Source organism: Mus caroli, unplaced genomic scaffold, assembly GCF_978045245.1.
Source record: "Mus caroli unplaced genomic scaffold, Mus_caroli_1 scaffold_15, whole genome shotgun sequence".
NCBI lineage: Eukaryota > Metazoa > Chordata > Mammalia > Rodentia > Muridae > Mus > Mus caroli.
Window position 1 is genome coordinate 39,897,261 of NW_028227270.1, and position 14,102 is coordinate 39,911,362.

Consider the following 14,102-nt stretch of genomic DNA (forward strand, 5'->3'; position numbering starts at 1 on the left):
AGCTCGGACACATATCCTGAAATTCCATTCAGGCCATTTCCTCTCTTTCATCAGGTTCTTGTTCTTCTAGCCCATCCAATATTCAGAGGGTTTCATTTTCAAAAACAAACACACAAGACAAGTCTTTCCTGGAGAGAAAATGTTTCCAGCCTCTTGAGCAAAAATTAAAGGTTGTTTTCAACACAACTGGATTTGGATACCAAGTAGGAGGCTATAATAATCTTTCTGATAGTCTTTTTTAATTCCATTGCTAATCAATATTTAAACACCTGATACCACAGTCTCTAGCTTTTTATCCATTTTCCATTTTTGAACACTCCTGCACTTGTGTGCATTATATGTCATAGCTCTGTAAAGTCATCTTTGAAACAAGGCAAGCTCTAGATAAATGTGGTCTTTATGCTTGAGTTACCATTATTAAGAGGATGTTTTCCTAATTTAAATTTAGTAGATATTTGATAATCTGACACTACTGTCATTAATAGATATTAATTTCATAAATTCAAATTGAATGAAGAGATTATTGCACATGTTCTTCTGTCTAACTTTCCCCATACCTTCATACCTACTTCCTCCTTACCACCAAATCTTATAATGATTTGTTTAAAAATTGGTTCTCTTTTCTTTGACCTCCTCTCTCCTATCTTTCTTCTCCTTTTTGTGCCATTGAGCATCTAGACTGTGGGGATGAGTCCTAGTCTTTGGGGTTGGTCCCAGTGTTACTAGGCCTTCTCTAACAGACTCCACATGAGTTCCATGTCACAGACTGTACTCAATAGCCTGCCTCCATCTCTAGCTTTTTAACAATTATATTGATAATGATCATGGCATTGGTGGTGTGGTAGAGCCAACAGTATTGAATATTCTGCATGTGTCAGGAGGAAGGAAGAACTCTTGATAATCTAGTCACAAACCTTTGAGATAGCTCTCCTAGCCCTATGAATAGATGGTTCTGACATTGCACCCCCAGAGATGTCCACTGCTGTATACATGTCTGCACTCAATGCTTCCCTTATCCTTATACCCTGTGTTTCAGCCACTACCCATGGTGGCATGTTTCAAAGCTGAAGTTCTCCCTGTTTCACCTTTTTTGGTTCTGAAAGTCATTAACAGCTGTATGTCTTATGTGACCTTCTGCCTGATGCCGAGGCAGGTGTGCATGACAAGTGGTCCTAGGGAGCCGGCTTGCCCCGGATGCTTAGCTTATTTTGTGACCTCCTGGGCTCTGTGAGCATTTTCATCTATCATCTTTTAGCTGAGTAGCCTTCAAGTTCAAGATTCCTCAGAGCAGATGCTGGTAGGGCTGGGAAAACCTGTTCATGCAGGCTTTGTTTTTCTTTACACTGCTTTTCTACATTCTCATTTCAAAAAATCATCTATAGTATATTGGTGCTAGGAATACACACTGTGAGAGTACAATCTGAGCTGATGTGCTGTGGCATTTAGAGTTTCTAGGGCGGTACTTTTACCATGTCCTCCCTCTCTCTGATTGATCAATGCCTGATTGCCTCTGCTCTTCTCAATAGCCCTCATCAATCTCAGTGATTGAGCCAAGGAGCAGAAATGCATCTGTACCTCTTACTCTCATCAGAGAAAAAGGGACCTATGGAATGGTCACCGTGACTTTTGATGTAAGTTTACTTTGAAATAACTTTAGATAATACCATGTTAAGAATTCATATCACATGACTGCAATTTAAAATAATATGAAAATCTTCTGGGACATAAATATCACGCTGACTTAAAATTACTTAAAGACAGAGTCCTGCTTTTTATAACCTTTTGGTTAGTAGAGAAATCCTTTCTTTGCTGCTTGTATGTATTGAGCTTACATGAAACTTAATGAATCATTTTAGATATAGGATAATAATAACAATAAAATAGATTAGTGGCATTAATTATATAAAATTTCTGGAATCTTTATGATAATCATTTTAAAAGGTATACAATTAACACAGATTACTGAGGTTAATAAAGCATTACTTGATATGCTATCTTCATCCATTTCCTCGGGACATGCCATAGATCGTCTGAACAGCAGTTACCTCTGTCATGGAGGCTCGTGGATATTGTACAGTGGTGTGTGAATAACCCACACTGTAGGGAGGCATATTTTATTGCTTCCCACAATGATATCTGATGAGGTTCACACTGAAACTTTCAATTTACTTTTCCATTCTGTAATGTCTTAAACATGACCTACAATTTTAGAGTGTTTGAAAGTTTTGATACATTCCTGTTTTAGTGATTAACTGTAACATAAGTGGATTCTATATTTAGATTAATATAACACAATTTTGCTGTGACAGAGGAGATATTTATTATAGTTATGGATGTCTAAACCAGATGATGCCTCTTTTACTGTATAAGAACACAAAGTAGCGCTGGGCAGTGCTGGCGCACGCCTTTAATCCCAGCCTTAGGGAGGCAGAGGCAGGCGGATTTCTGAGTTCGAGGCCAGCCTGGTCTACAGAGTTAGTTCCAGGACAACCAGGGCTATACAGAGAAACCCTGTCTCGAAAAGGACCCCCCCCCCAAAAAAAAAGAACACAAAGTAGGGATGTGGGGATACGGCTCAGTGTGGGAAAGAAGCACATGGCAGGCAGGCAAGCAGGAGCCTCTGCATTTGGCTCCTCATAACCCATGGAAGGAAGGCCAGCAGGGAAACCCCAGTGCTCCACAGTGGAGGTGGGAGATGCCCTGGAAGCAAACAGACTCTTTCAGACTCTGTCTGAAACAAGGTGGAAGGCAAGGACCTGCACTAAACACACATGTATACATGCACACAGGCAAGGACCTGCACTAAACACACATGTATACATGCACACATGCAGCACACAAACATACAAGGATTAAAAAAAAGCCAGAACATAAAATAGCATAAGACAATAGATACAAAAACCCACACAGCATTCAACTAAAAATGCAGGACTGTTGCAAGTTTTGTACAAGAAATCTTTTTTTTTTGTTTTTTTTCAAGACAGGGTTTCTCTGTGTAGCCCTGGCTGTCCTGGAACTCACTTTGTAGACCAGGCTGGCTTCAAACTCAGAAATCCACCTGCCTCTGCCTCCCGAGTGCTGGGATTAAAGGCGTGAGCCACCACGCCCGGCTTGTACAGGAAATCTTAAGGAGGAGTTTGCTTTCCAGTATTTATATGTAGGACTTAAGAGAGAAGGCATGTGCTGCTCGCTGAACACGTTAGTGAGTGAGATTACACATGCTCACCTCCCGCCTGCAAAACAGTTGCTCTCTTGCTCATTTTAAAGATAAGCAAAATGATACTCAGTTGTCAGACAGCTTTCCAAGGTCACATAGCCAGTGATGGAGCTAGAACCATTTCTGCAGTGGATTTGTCCCCAATATCTTTCTCAAGAAGATGGGTTTCTTCAGTCCCCCTCCCCAGGTTTAATATGACATTTAAAATTCCCAAATCTTAGAAAACACAACTTACTATAACTATAGTCCAGGTGTGTAGTGACATTATAGACCCTGACATTTATAAAGGGAAGGAGGCTCGTAGACAAGCTCATATGTTTTGTGTAAAGTATCTTTATATTTTAGAACTTTGCTAGCAACATCAGAGTAATGTTTTCTTTGGTATTTTTATTTTATTTTATTTTATTTTATCTTACTTTATTTTTTAGATATTTTGTTTAACTAGTGGCACTGTTTATTTCTTTGCAGGTATCAGGTGGCCCAAATCCCCCTGAGGAAGATTTGAATCCAGTTAGAGGAAATATCACCTTCCCACCTGGCAGAGCAACTGTGATTTACAACATGACAGTTCTTGATGATGAGGTCAAGCACTGCTAAGTACATAGAAGAGGCAGGATCAGTGATGGAGACTCGGAGAGAACTATTTTTGAATATTGAATTGTATTTGTCATTTGAAATTATTCAGGGGTGCAGAATTAATGTTATACCCATTTACACGTTAACCACGAGTAGCAAGTTATTATTTGGGGATGTAGGTTTGCAAATACCTGACTTATTTCATAATAAATTATGCTTACAGGGCTGGAGGTGTGGGAGTCACTTGCCTAACATGTTCAAACCTCTGGCTTCCATCCCCAGTGTCTTAAGTTCATTGTAATATAAAGATTGAAGAATTTTAAACATCTGCTTATTATTTTTACACTCATCATTTAATATTTGAACCGGGACATGAGTGATCACCTGGCAACCACGTTTTAATATAAGTTCAAGAAAAATTCTATTGCAATTGATACTTTTGTTTAGATTAAAATATTTATTTATCAGTGCACATGTGTTCATGAGCACATCAACTATACACATAGATACTGGGAATCAATCACAGGTTACCATCTTATGAGGCATCTATAACTGATAAGCTATCATGCTACCTACTTTGTTTAGATATTTTTAGTTTCATAGTCACAGAGAAGGCTTTATAGTTATATTTTATGTATAGTCCACTGCAAATTTACATATATGACAGAGCTCAATAGTAGTGCACAGAGATGTCTTTCATGAGCCAGTAAGAAAAGCTTGCAAAGTAGCCCAGTGCTGCTAAAGAAGAGAAAGCAGGAGAAACATGTAGCTTCCTACAAAAAGCCCGTAACCAAACACAAACAATACTTAAAGAAGGAAATTCCTTAGAAATGTTAGAAGGGCAGATTTCTCTGTAACAACCTGAGACATTTGATAGGCGTAGATGACCTTATTTTTCTAGGATGGGAGATCAACAAAGGCTTTCTCCTCAGAGCTCCCAGGACAATAGTAGGTTAAGAGGAATTGATTACTGATCTTGTAAATGGAAAAGACTGAATAGTATATTTTGGGATAAGTGCCTTTGATATATTTCTACTGATGGAGGCAAAATGATGTGGGTTTTTACTTCATAAATTCATAAAATGACAAAAAATGCATAAAAGTGGAATTAACAGTGAATGCAGTGCTTGAACAGCGAGGCATAGTGGAGATTAGCCCCAGGACTTGTGTAAGCTATAACAAACTATCCTCTTCAGTCACACTAGCATTTCTGGAGAAATGATGTCCCTGGACCATTCTCCTGAGAGGCATGGTGAACTCTTAAAAATCCTAGAACTGACTCCAGAGTCACACATTACAGGAATCTTCTACACTTCTCAGTTGAATCAAAGAAATCGTTCATCATTTTCTGGTACCTGTTACAGGATACAAGCAAAACATCATTAGAGATGCAAGAGCTATGCATATTCTGAAATTTAGCAACTATTTGATAGTTAGTATACTTTCCAGATTCTAGGGTATTGTTAGGCTTTGAATTCTCTTTAGGACCTTACCAATGATCTGAAGTTGACAAGGATTTATTCACACTTGGACTGTGTGTCCTTTACAGTTCTCCCAACACTGATCAAGACTCAAAGAAACAGATATGCATCACTAATTCTTCCCAGAGTTACTTTATTATTTTCTATCTGAACTGAAAATCAATTAATGTTTGGAAGAGAACTTAGTGAGAACTTGGTGTGTGGTGTCTGAATGAGCCTCTTTCTGTTCCCCTTCCTTCAAGCTTTTCAGTTTCAATGAAACACTCACTTTTTATTACTTGAGCCTGTTTGTGGGTATTTTGGCTAATAATGTTTTGCTTGTATCCTGTAACAGGTACCAGAAAATGATGAACTGTTTTTGATTCAACTGAGAAGTGTAGAAGGAGGAGCAGAGATTAATGCTTCTAGGAGCTCGGTTGAAATCATTGTGAAGAAAAATGATAGTCCTGTGAAGTTCGTGCAGAGTGTTTACGTGGTTCCCGAGGACGACCACGTACTCACTATTCCAGTGCTTCGTGGGAAGGATAGTGATGGAAATCTCATTGGATCTGATGAAACCCAAGTGTCAGTCAGATACAAAGTAATGACTTGGGATTCAACAGCACATGCCCAGCAAAACGTTGACTTTATTGATCTTCAGCCGGATACTACTCTTGTCTTTCCCCCTTTTGTTCATGAATCACACCTGAAATTTCAGATAATCGATGACCTCATACCCGAGATAGCCGAGTCATTTCACATCATGTTACTAAAGAACACCTTGCAGGGAGATGCTGTGCTAATGGGCCCTTCTACAGTACAGGTCACCATTCAGCCAAATGACAAGCCCTATGGAGTTCTTTCATTCAATAGTATTTTGTTTGAAAGACCAGTTATAATTGATGAAGATACAGCATCCAGGTATAAATTACTTCAAACTTATAACCATAATTATTTTATGGTAGTTACACGATTTAATTTTTATGGTGCTGACGCAATGCTGAGCTGGTAGAATATATGCCTTTTCCACTATGACTGCTTTACTGATTTCTCTTTTAATGTGACTTAATTATTAAAATGAACTCACATGGTGATAAGTTCTTAGACTATATCATGTATGTGTATTTTTCATATTAAAATAATAAATTTTGTGTGGGTCTCTGTCTTTTTAAAGTGTATATGACATGACTCTGTATGTTATAAACAGTTCTAGATTTGAAGAAATTACAGTGGTTAGAAATGGTGGCACACATGGGAATGTCTCTGTGAGCTGGGTGTTGACACGGAACAGCAGTGATCCCTCACCAGTGACCGCAGACATCACCCCTGCTTCTGGGACTCTGCAGTTCGCACAAGGGCAGATGCTGGCGCCAATTTCTCTAGTGGTCTTTGACGATGATCTTCCAGAAGAGGCCGAAGCTTACTTACTAACAATCTTGCCTCACACCATACAAGGAGGCGCTGAAGTGAGCGAGCCAGCACAGGTAGGGCCTTTGTTGTGCTTCACCCTGTCAATACTTCTATGATAACAAAAGAGCTGGGGGATGTAAGTGTACACGTCCTGTACACGTCTCCATGCGAAGCCAGCCTTCCCCCACTGTCTTTAAACCCAGACAAATATTTTACCATTTAAAAAGTTTCAAAACTTCTATTTTCTGAAAAATTTCAAAGCTGTTTTTGATTCTTTGCCACGTTTTCATACACAAAGTGATCTCGTAAGACATGGTGTACAAATAAGTAATAAATCAGAAGAGTCTGGGCCACCCCAGTTGTACAGCTCTCACTCTTTACCTCTCTCTTCTGTTTGCAGCTTCTGTTCTACATTCAGGACAGCGATAATGTTTATGGAAAAATAGCCTTTTTTCCTGGGGAAAGCCAGAAGATTGAAAGCAGCCCGAGTGAGCGATCCTTATCCCTGAGTTTGACGAGACTCGGGGGAAGTAAAGGAGACGTGAGGGTGATTTATTCTGCACTTTATATTCCTGCTGGAGCTATGGACCCCTTGCGAGCAAAAGATGGCATCTTAAATACATCCAGGAGAAGCAGCCTCCTTTTCCCAGAACATAGCCAACAAGTTTCTATAAAATTACCGATAAGGAATGATGCGTTCCTCCAGAATGGGGCCCACTTCCTAGTGCAGGTATTATAATGATGAAAATAATCTCAACTTTGGTTAAACGACAACAGTCTATGAAAAATAGCTAAGTTATTTTGTTTGTATTTATAATTTATGTTCTATTTGTTACTTGAAACTACTTAGGGATGGTATACCTATAGGCACCTGCAATCCAGTACTCAAGAGTCTAAGACAAGGGGATCAGGAGCTGTAGGCCAGCCTGGACTACGTACTGAAATTGTTGGAAACTGAGTGTTCCTTAAGAGACAACACTTTCTCCTATGGCATATTAGGATTCTGATGAAATAAATGTTTTAGCCAGGTGGTACTACAGGTAACACCAGATATGGAATGCAAATGGACTGTAGTGGATAACATAGTAAAGTGATGTAATAGACCGGCGAACAAGGCCACATAGATGCACCATAGCTGTGGCTTGGCTTAGAAAGTAGGACATAACAGTTGGATTTGTAGAATAAATGCTTCCCACAGCATTTATTACAGGAGGCACTTTCTTCACTTGTTTCTTCATTACGTGTGGATCACATCCCTTGGCCTCCCACTGTGAAGAGCCTCTCCTGATATCCTTCCATCTTGTCGTCCTTCCTTTTCAACGTCTATCTGTAAACCTATTATTTATATATTGTAATTTAAAAAAAAACACACAATTCACAGATCTCTACTGTGGTTTCTTAGCAGTGTCATGTCAATATTTCAAAGCTTTGCAGAGTTGGAGATTTGAAATGCTTTGTGAAGCTGAAAACTCATGTGAATTTAAAAGCTTTCTTTTTATAGTCCTGTAGTGATGAAGCAATTGAACAGTATAGATAGATAAGTTCCATATGTAAGGCATTGAGAGTTGCAGTGTGTCAGTGACCTGTATAGGGCTCGTTATCCTGGAGGGATGAGTTAACACTGCTTTTGCATAGCAGCATTTCAGGTTTGTGCTATGACAACATGCTCAAAGGGCACAGGCCTTTAGGATCTCTACAGACACACCAATAAACAAAAATTCAAGTCGTAAAATGATGAACACATGAAATTTATGTCTAAGTTAGAAGTAATGACAGTAGTAGAGCTTGTAGGCTTATATTCTTCAAAACCTACTTTACGGTTCTTAAACACTTCAATCTCCCTTCTAGGTAGGGAAGAAAGAATGTTGTAGAAAATACTTTATTTCAATCCAGGACTTCTAACTCACCTTTGATCATCCAGTTTCGGCATAAAAGACAAACAATTTATTATTTACAATAAGCCTTAATTAGCAACAGAGCTGGATAGATATCTATACTCTATGCTATTACAATGTGCTTTGCTATCACTAACACTGAGTTACTACTTACTGTGTTTCATCTAGACTTCTCTTAACTCCAATTGGCCAGCCCTCCTGGCCTTGCTTTCTTGAACTCCTATCCATGGTCTCTTTTTCCTCTCTTTTCCTTCTTCTCTGTCTTCTTGTGGTCTCCTTCCAACCCAGGGCTGGGAACACCAAGCCCCACCTATCTCAATTCTGCACAGCTATATACTATAGGCATCTTTATTCACCAATAAGAAATAACTTGGGATCAAGGTCACATAGTGTCCTTGGGTCTATGAGCAGACTCTCTTGTCTCTGGGGCTACCAGGTCATGCCTCCCCGCCATCACCACCACCACACTTATCATTATAATACATAGCAACAGACTAAACCTCAACAAACGAAGGTTAATAGAAAAAGGGAGTTGTGGAGCTGTTTAGATGTAGTACTTTGGGGTGATTCCACTCTTTGTTGTCAGGATATCAGCAGTCCAGCCCTATAGTAAGCACCAAACATGAATTAGCAGTGGCAGCAAAATCCAGCAGAAACTGCAAGGCTCTGTCAAATCAGCACAGGTCGGTGGAAGCAGCCAGAATAAGCCAGAATACATGAAGAAGTTCTTTTGCACATTTCTCTCTATGAAGTGAAGACCAGCAAAGACGAGAGAGGACCAGAGAGAGAACCAGAGATGCCAAGTGAAGTGCTGCATGGCATAGCAATGCAAGAGCCTCCTCACACTGTCTGGGGGTAGGGGTTCTATGTCTATTCTTTCTAAACATCATGTTTAAGGGCCTTTCAGGTATCAGTTTTCAGCAAAACATCACATGCTCTCTCATAAGACAGCTTCCAGAAAGACATCACATGACCCAACAGGGTTTTGAAGAAACCAGAAACTTCCACTCCCAGAGCTTCCAAAAGTGATCAAAGGCAACTGGAGAATCCCAACAAATCTTCATATAGAAGAGGGGGCATTTAGTTGGTTTTTAAGGTCATATACTTCATATTCTGAGATGATGAAAGAAGGGCCATTCTAGGTGAGGAGAATACCATCTTCATCAGCTACAGGCAGATTAATAGTGTATTATATGTGTGCTGTCCTTCTTTAAGCATTAGGTTGCTCTTGGCATGAATGGAGTTCTGAATGGTGTTTTTGTAGTGATTTAGGTCTGGCAAAGAAGGGGAGTAGGTAACTGATTGGATGTATAGGTCACTGGAAACCAGGCAGAGAATGTGGACAAATGTTTTTACATTTGTTTTCTAAAGAGTCAGTGTAGTTGGCTATAAGTGACAAGGTGGACAGACAGGTGGTGATACACAAAAAAGTCATGGCGATAGGACCTGGAGCAGGACAGTGGTTTCTATTTGGATTCATCTGTCTCTAAAATGTCCATGTGACAGTTGTGAGATAACAGTAGTAACTGGTTATAATGACTTGGAGTTTGAGGGAGATGCTCAGACATTATTAAAGCGGTAGGATGATGTTATAAGGTAACTCTGTATATTAACCATGCCTAATGATAGGAAAAGATGAGACTCTGGTGGACGCTGCAGGAGATGTAAGAGGGACAGTGTAGGGAAGGGCAGGTCCTGAAGTTCTTGTTACTGCTGACCTGTGACCTGAATTTTAAAACTATCTTTCTTGTTTTTGTTTGTGTTTTGTAGTTGGAAGCTGTGGTATTGGTGAACATATTCCCTCCGATTCCACCAGTAAGTCCCAGATTCGGAGAAATCAGAAATATTTCATTACTGGTTACCCCAGCCATTGCAAATGGAGAAATTGGCTTTCTTAGCAACCTTCCAATTATTTTGCATGAACCCAAAGATTCTGCTGCTGAGGTGGTAAGTATGCCTTTTCTATTCATCTGTCCTAATGTATCTAAGAACAGGAAGACTTTTTAATATAGGATTCACATGTATTTAATAGACTATATTCTATTTAGAATAAATAACTGGTAAGCATCTGGTTTTTCTATAATTTTTACTATTCATAAGAAGTTATGCTTATATCTATATTTGTGTACATAGATGTGTAAATATGTATGTAACAAATATAGTAATAGAGAAAGATGAAGAACTTGAGAGTTGGGATGGCAAGAGGGGCTAGATGACTAGAAGGAGGGAAGAGAGGAAGGGAAGTGATATAATACTATTTTAATTAAAATAGAACTTTTATAAAATTTTTAATTAAAAATAGAATTTATTGCTTGTGATGAGTGTAGACTGTTTAATAGTGATTGGTTTTACACAGTGTTGTGACATTTCATAGCCAATTATGAATCTGGTTTTTAGTGGTCATGTTGTGGAAACACGACTGTTTTTTGGGGGGCTCTGTCTTTGGAGTACTCTATGTGCTGCCTCATGTGGGACTGAGTGCTCAGAGGTGACTCTGCATCCTATGGTTGATGCCAGTTGTGATGGTGGTGAAGTTGTGAAATGCTGAACCTTATCAGATTAACTATAACTATAACCATGTATATAAAATATGTATGTATGTATACACACACACACACGCTCACTAAAGTATATTTATATTACTCTCCTCCCCAACCCAAGTATGCATTGCCATAGATGAATTCTCCCCAGGTGTCTTTCTATTTAGGAATACCTTGGCATTGCTGTACCACAGTGTAGCAAGCTTGCCCCACTTGGATTTGGCTTAAATTGGCTAGGAGTATAGGTCAGAAATGAGGGCAGTTGTTTTTGTTATCAAAGTCTCCTATCAAAGGATCATGACCGCTGTTTCCTTCTTTTGTTATTAAATTCTATAAATGGGCAGAGAGTCAGTTTCAAAATGATTTTGACTTTATCTATTTTTTAAAGTTAACAATTTCCTTCTAAAAGCCAAGGAAGTGTCTACATTGTTCCCAGAGAATGAGCTACTTGGTTGCTTTACTGTGTGAAGCGGTGACTTTACCGTTTCAACCATTCCAGGTCTTCACCACCTCTGGTGGCTGAGGGAAAGCTCTTTGTTAGTTTTAGACTTATTTTATACTTATTTATTTTCTTTTTAAGAACCGTCCTTTATTTACTTCTCTGACTTTCTGACTGTTGTTAGCTAGAATAGAAAAGCAGTCAGTATTTTATATTTTTTACTATTCTTTACCTTTTTTTTTAGTATATTTGCATTTTTATTAAGATGACTCCAGGGTCAGATTTTTTGGTGAGGTTTATATTGTAGATAAATTTAAGTAGCAAAACCAGTTAAAGTTGTATATAAAGTTATTGTCCTGCTTCTCCAAGTATGTTTATGATGCCGCCTGATTGTTTACGTCTTTATGTGGAGAAGACAAGGTCAGCTAATCACATTTGCATGTGTGTGTGGTGAGCCCATGTTACGGACGAGCATACATTTCAGCAGAGTTTTTAGTTTCTTCTTTTTCTTTGTAAAATAAGGTATATATCCCCTTGCATCGAGATGGAACCGATGGCCAGGCTACCGTGTACTGGAGTTTGCGGCCCTCAGGCTTTAATTCAAAAGCAGTGACTTTGGATGATGCAGGTCCTTTTAATGGCTCTGTTGTGTTTTTATCTGGACAAAACGAAACATCAATCAACATTACTGTCAAAGGCGATGACATACCGGAGTTGAATGAAACTCTAACCCTTTCTCTAGATAGGTAAGAGCTCATGCAGGCAACGGTACCTTTTATGTGTTTGATTAGGGATTTTGTTTTAATCTATTTCTCCCTATGTTAGTAAAACTATGAGGAAGTGCTATTAAGACTTTCAGGCATTTCTGTTGTATACGGGAGGGTTTTCTTCTTTGAATATGAAGATTACTATATTTTGTGACCCCTTACCACTCTGTTTTGCTCTGAGGAAGTATGATGTAGAGAGTTTATGGGAAGTAGCTGACAAATTTGAAGCATGGTGAATTCTCTTGTGTTCATGAGGGTAGCAGCGAGCCAGTTGAAACATTAGGTCACACACTCTACTCTCTTGTCTTTACTTTCAAGAATGCCGAGGTTAAACATTTATCATGTGATTTAAAGAAAAGATTACCTTCATTCTTGTTACATGGCATTTAAAGAATAAATAATTTTTATTTCTATAAAATAAAAAAAAATTACATGAATCCACGTGTTACCTTTTCAGCCATTGTAATAAGAACTATGCAGCATCTCTCTGAATGCACTTCAGAAAGAGTACAGCCTCAGGGCCTCTGGTATGTTTTGATTAGTTACTTACTTAGTTAGTTATAAAATTCAGAAAATACTTGGTAAAGAAAAAATGAAATCTGATTAGTCACCTTCCGTGACATGCAACTGGAGGATGCTGCACAGGGCATAGCTACGAAAAGTGAGATTCAGGATGAATGTGAGGCCTTTTATATCGCAAATGAGTGAATCAGTGAGAAGGACTCCTGTGCTTTTTTTGTATCTGATTAGCAGTCGCTATGCATCTTTTTGGGTGGTGGGAGGTTAGGGGTCTGGTCTGGAATGCTCTATGTAGACCAGGCTGGCTTCAGACTCAGGTCCACCTGCCTCTACCTCTGGAGTGCTGGCATTGAAGGTGCACACTGTCTGGCGGAGTTCTTTTTAATGAGATAGTTATATTTTCCTCCTATTAGTTTATCTATTTATAATTATATCTTTAACATAATTGAGGTTATTCTCTATGCCACAAATCCAGACTCACAGAAGACACTAGAAGGCAAACACAGGTTGGCATAATTTTTAATGTGAATGAACAAAATGTAGACTACAGAGAACACATCAATTGAGAGGCCACTGATCATTTCTTTCAGAAGTACACATTTATTTTCTTCTTCAACAAAAGTAAAAACAATAAATCCAAAAAACCAACACACAGTCTAAATGATGCCATCATAATATGTTACAGAGGGTTTTATGGTTAACTGTTTTACTTCATAAAAGCTAGCAAAATTCAATGAAATATAAATTTGAAATAGATTTTTTTCATGAAACTTTTGAATAATTTAGGTGTGAACACAATTAAGTCAATGGACAGTTTTAAGGAACACTAAAGCAAATTGACCAGTGCTTTTCAGCCTGTGGCCCTTGATAGAAACTTTGTCAGCTTGGCTGATCTCAACCAGATGTCTAAAGAATAATTTCAGTTATACCTCAGCAAATTCGGCAGCTCTTCTTTATAGTCTTTCAAATGTCACAAGAATATTAGAAGTGAATTAATAATAACTTTTCAAAGCTCTTCCTTTTCCTGTCCATTCCTTGTTTTGTATGTGAAAGACTATACACACCACCTGGAAGAGCAAGTCACAGCACTAATTTTGAATATTGCACTTCTTTTAAAATAGAATGTATCAATAAAAATGTGCACTAACATGTCAGTTCAGTTAAAAACTGATATGCAAACAAGAATGAAGTAAGTGCATTCCTGTATCCAAAGAAGTGTTTATATAAGTGAATGAGGATGGAATTTACCATTTCAAAGTGATGTTGTCAGGATAGTTTT

The 14,102-nt window shown here is 38.6% G+C and overlaps 1 protein-coding gene across 1 annotated transcript in view; it reads left to right on the forward strand.

Moving 5' to 3' along the window:
- The window catches only part of Adgrv1 (adhesion G protein-coupled receptor V1), a 504,170-nt gene that overhangs the window by 16,283 nt on the left and 473,785 nt on the right, over positions 1-14,102 (forward strand). Inside the window, exons 6-12 of the mRNA XM_085830825.1 lie at positions 1,527-1,631; positions 3,686-3,799; positions 5,609-6,174; positions 6,467-6,737; positions 7,064-7,393; positions 10,329-10,505; positions 12,060-12,283. Coding sequence (XP_085686951.1) covers positions 1,527-1,631; positions 3,686-3,799; positions 5,609-6,174; positions 6,467-6,737; positions 7,064-7,393; positions 10,329-10,505; positions 12,060-12,283 — 1,787 coding nt within the window. The remainder of the gene's footprint in view (positions 1-1,526; positions 1,632-3,685; positions 3,800-5,608; positions 6,175-6,466; positions 6,738-7,063; positions 7,394-10,328; positions 10,506-12,059; positions 12,284-14,102) is intronic.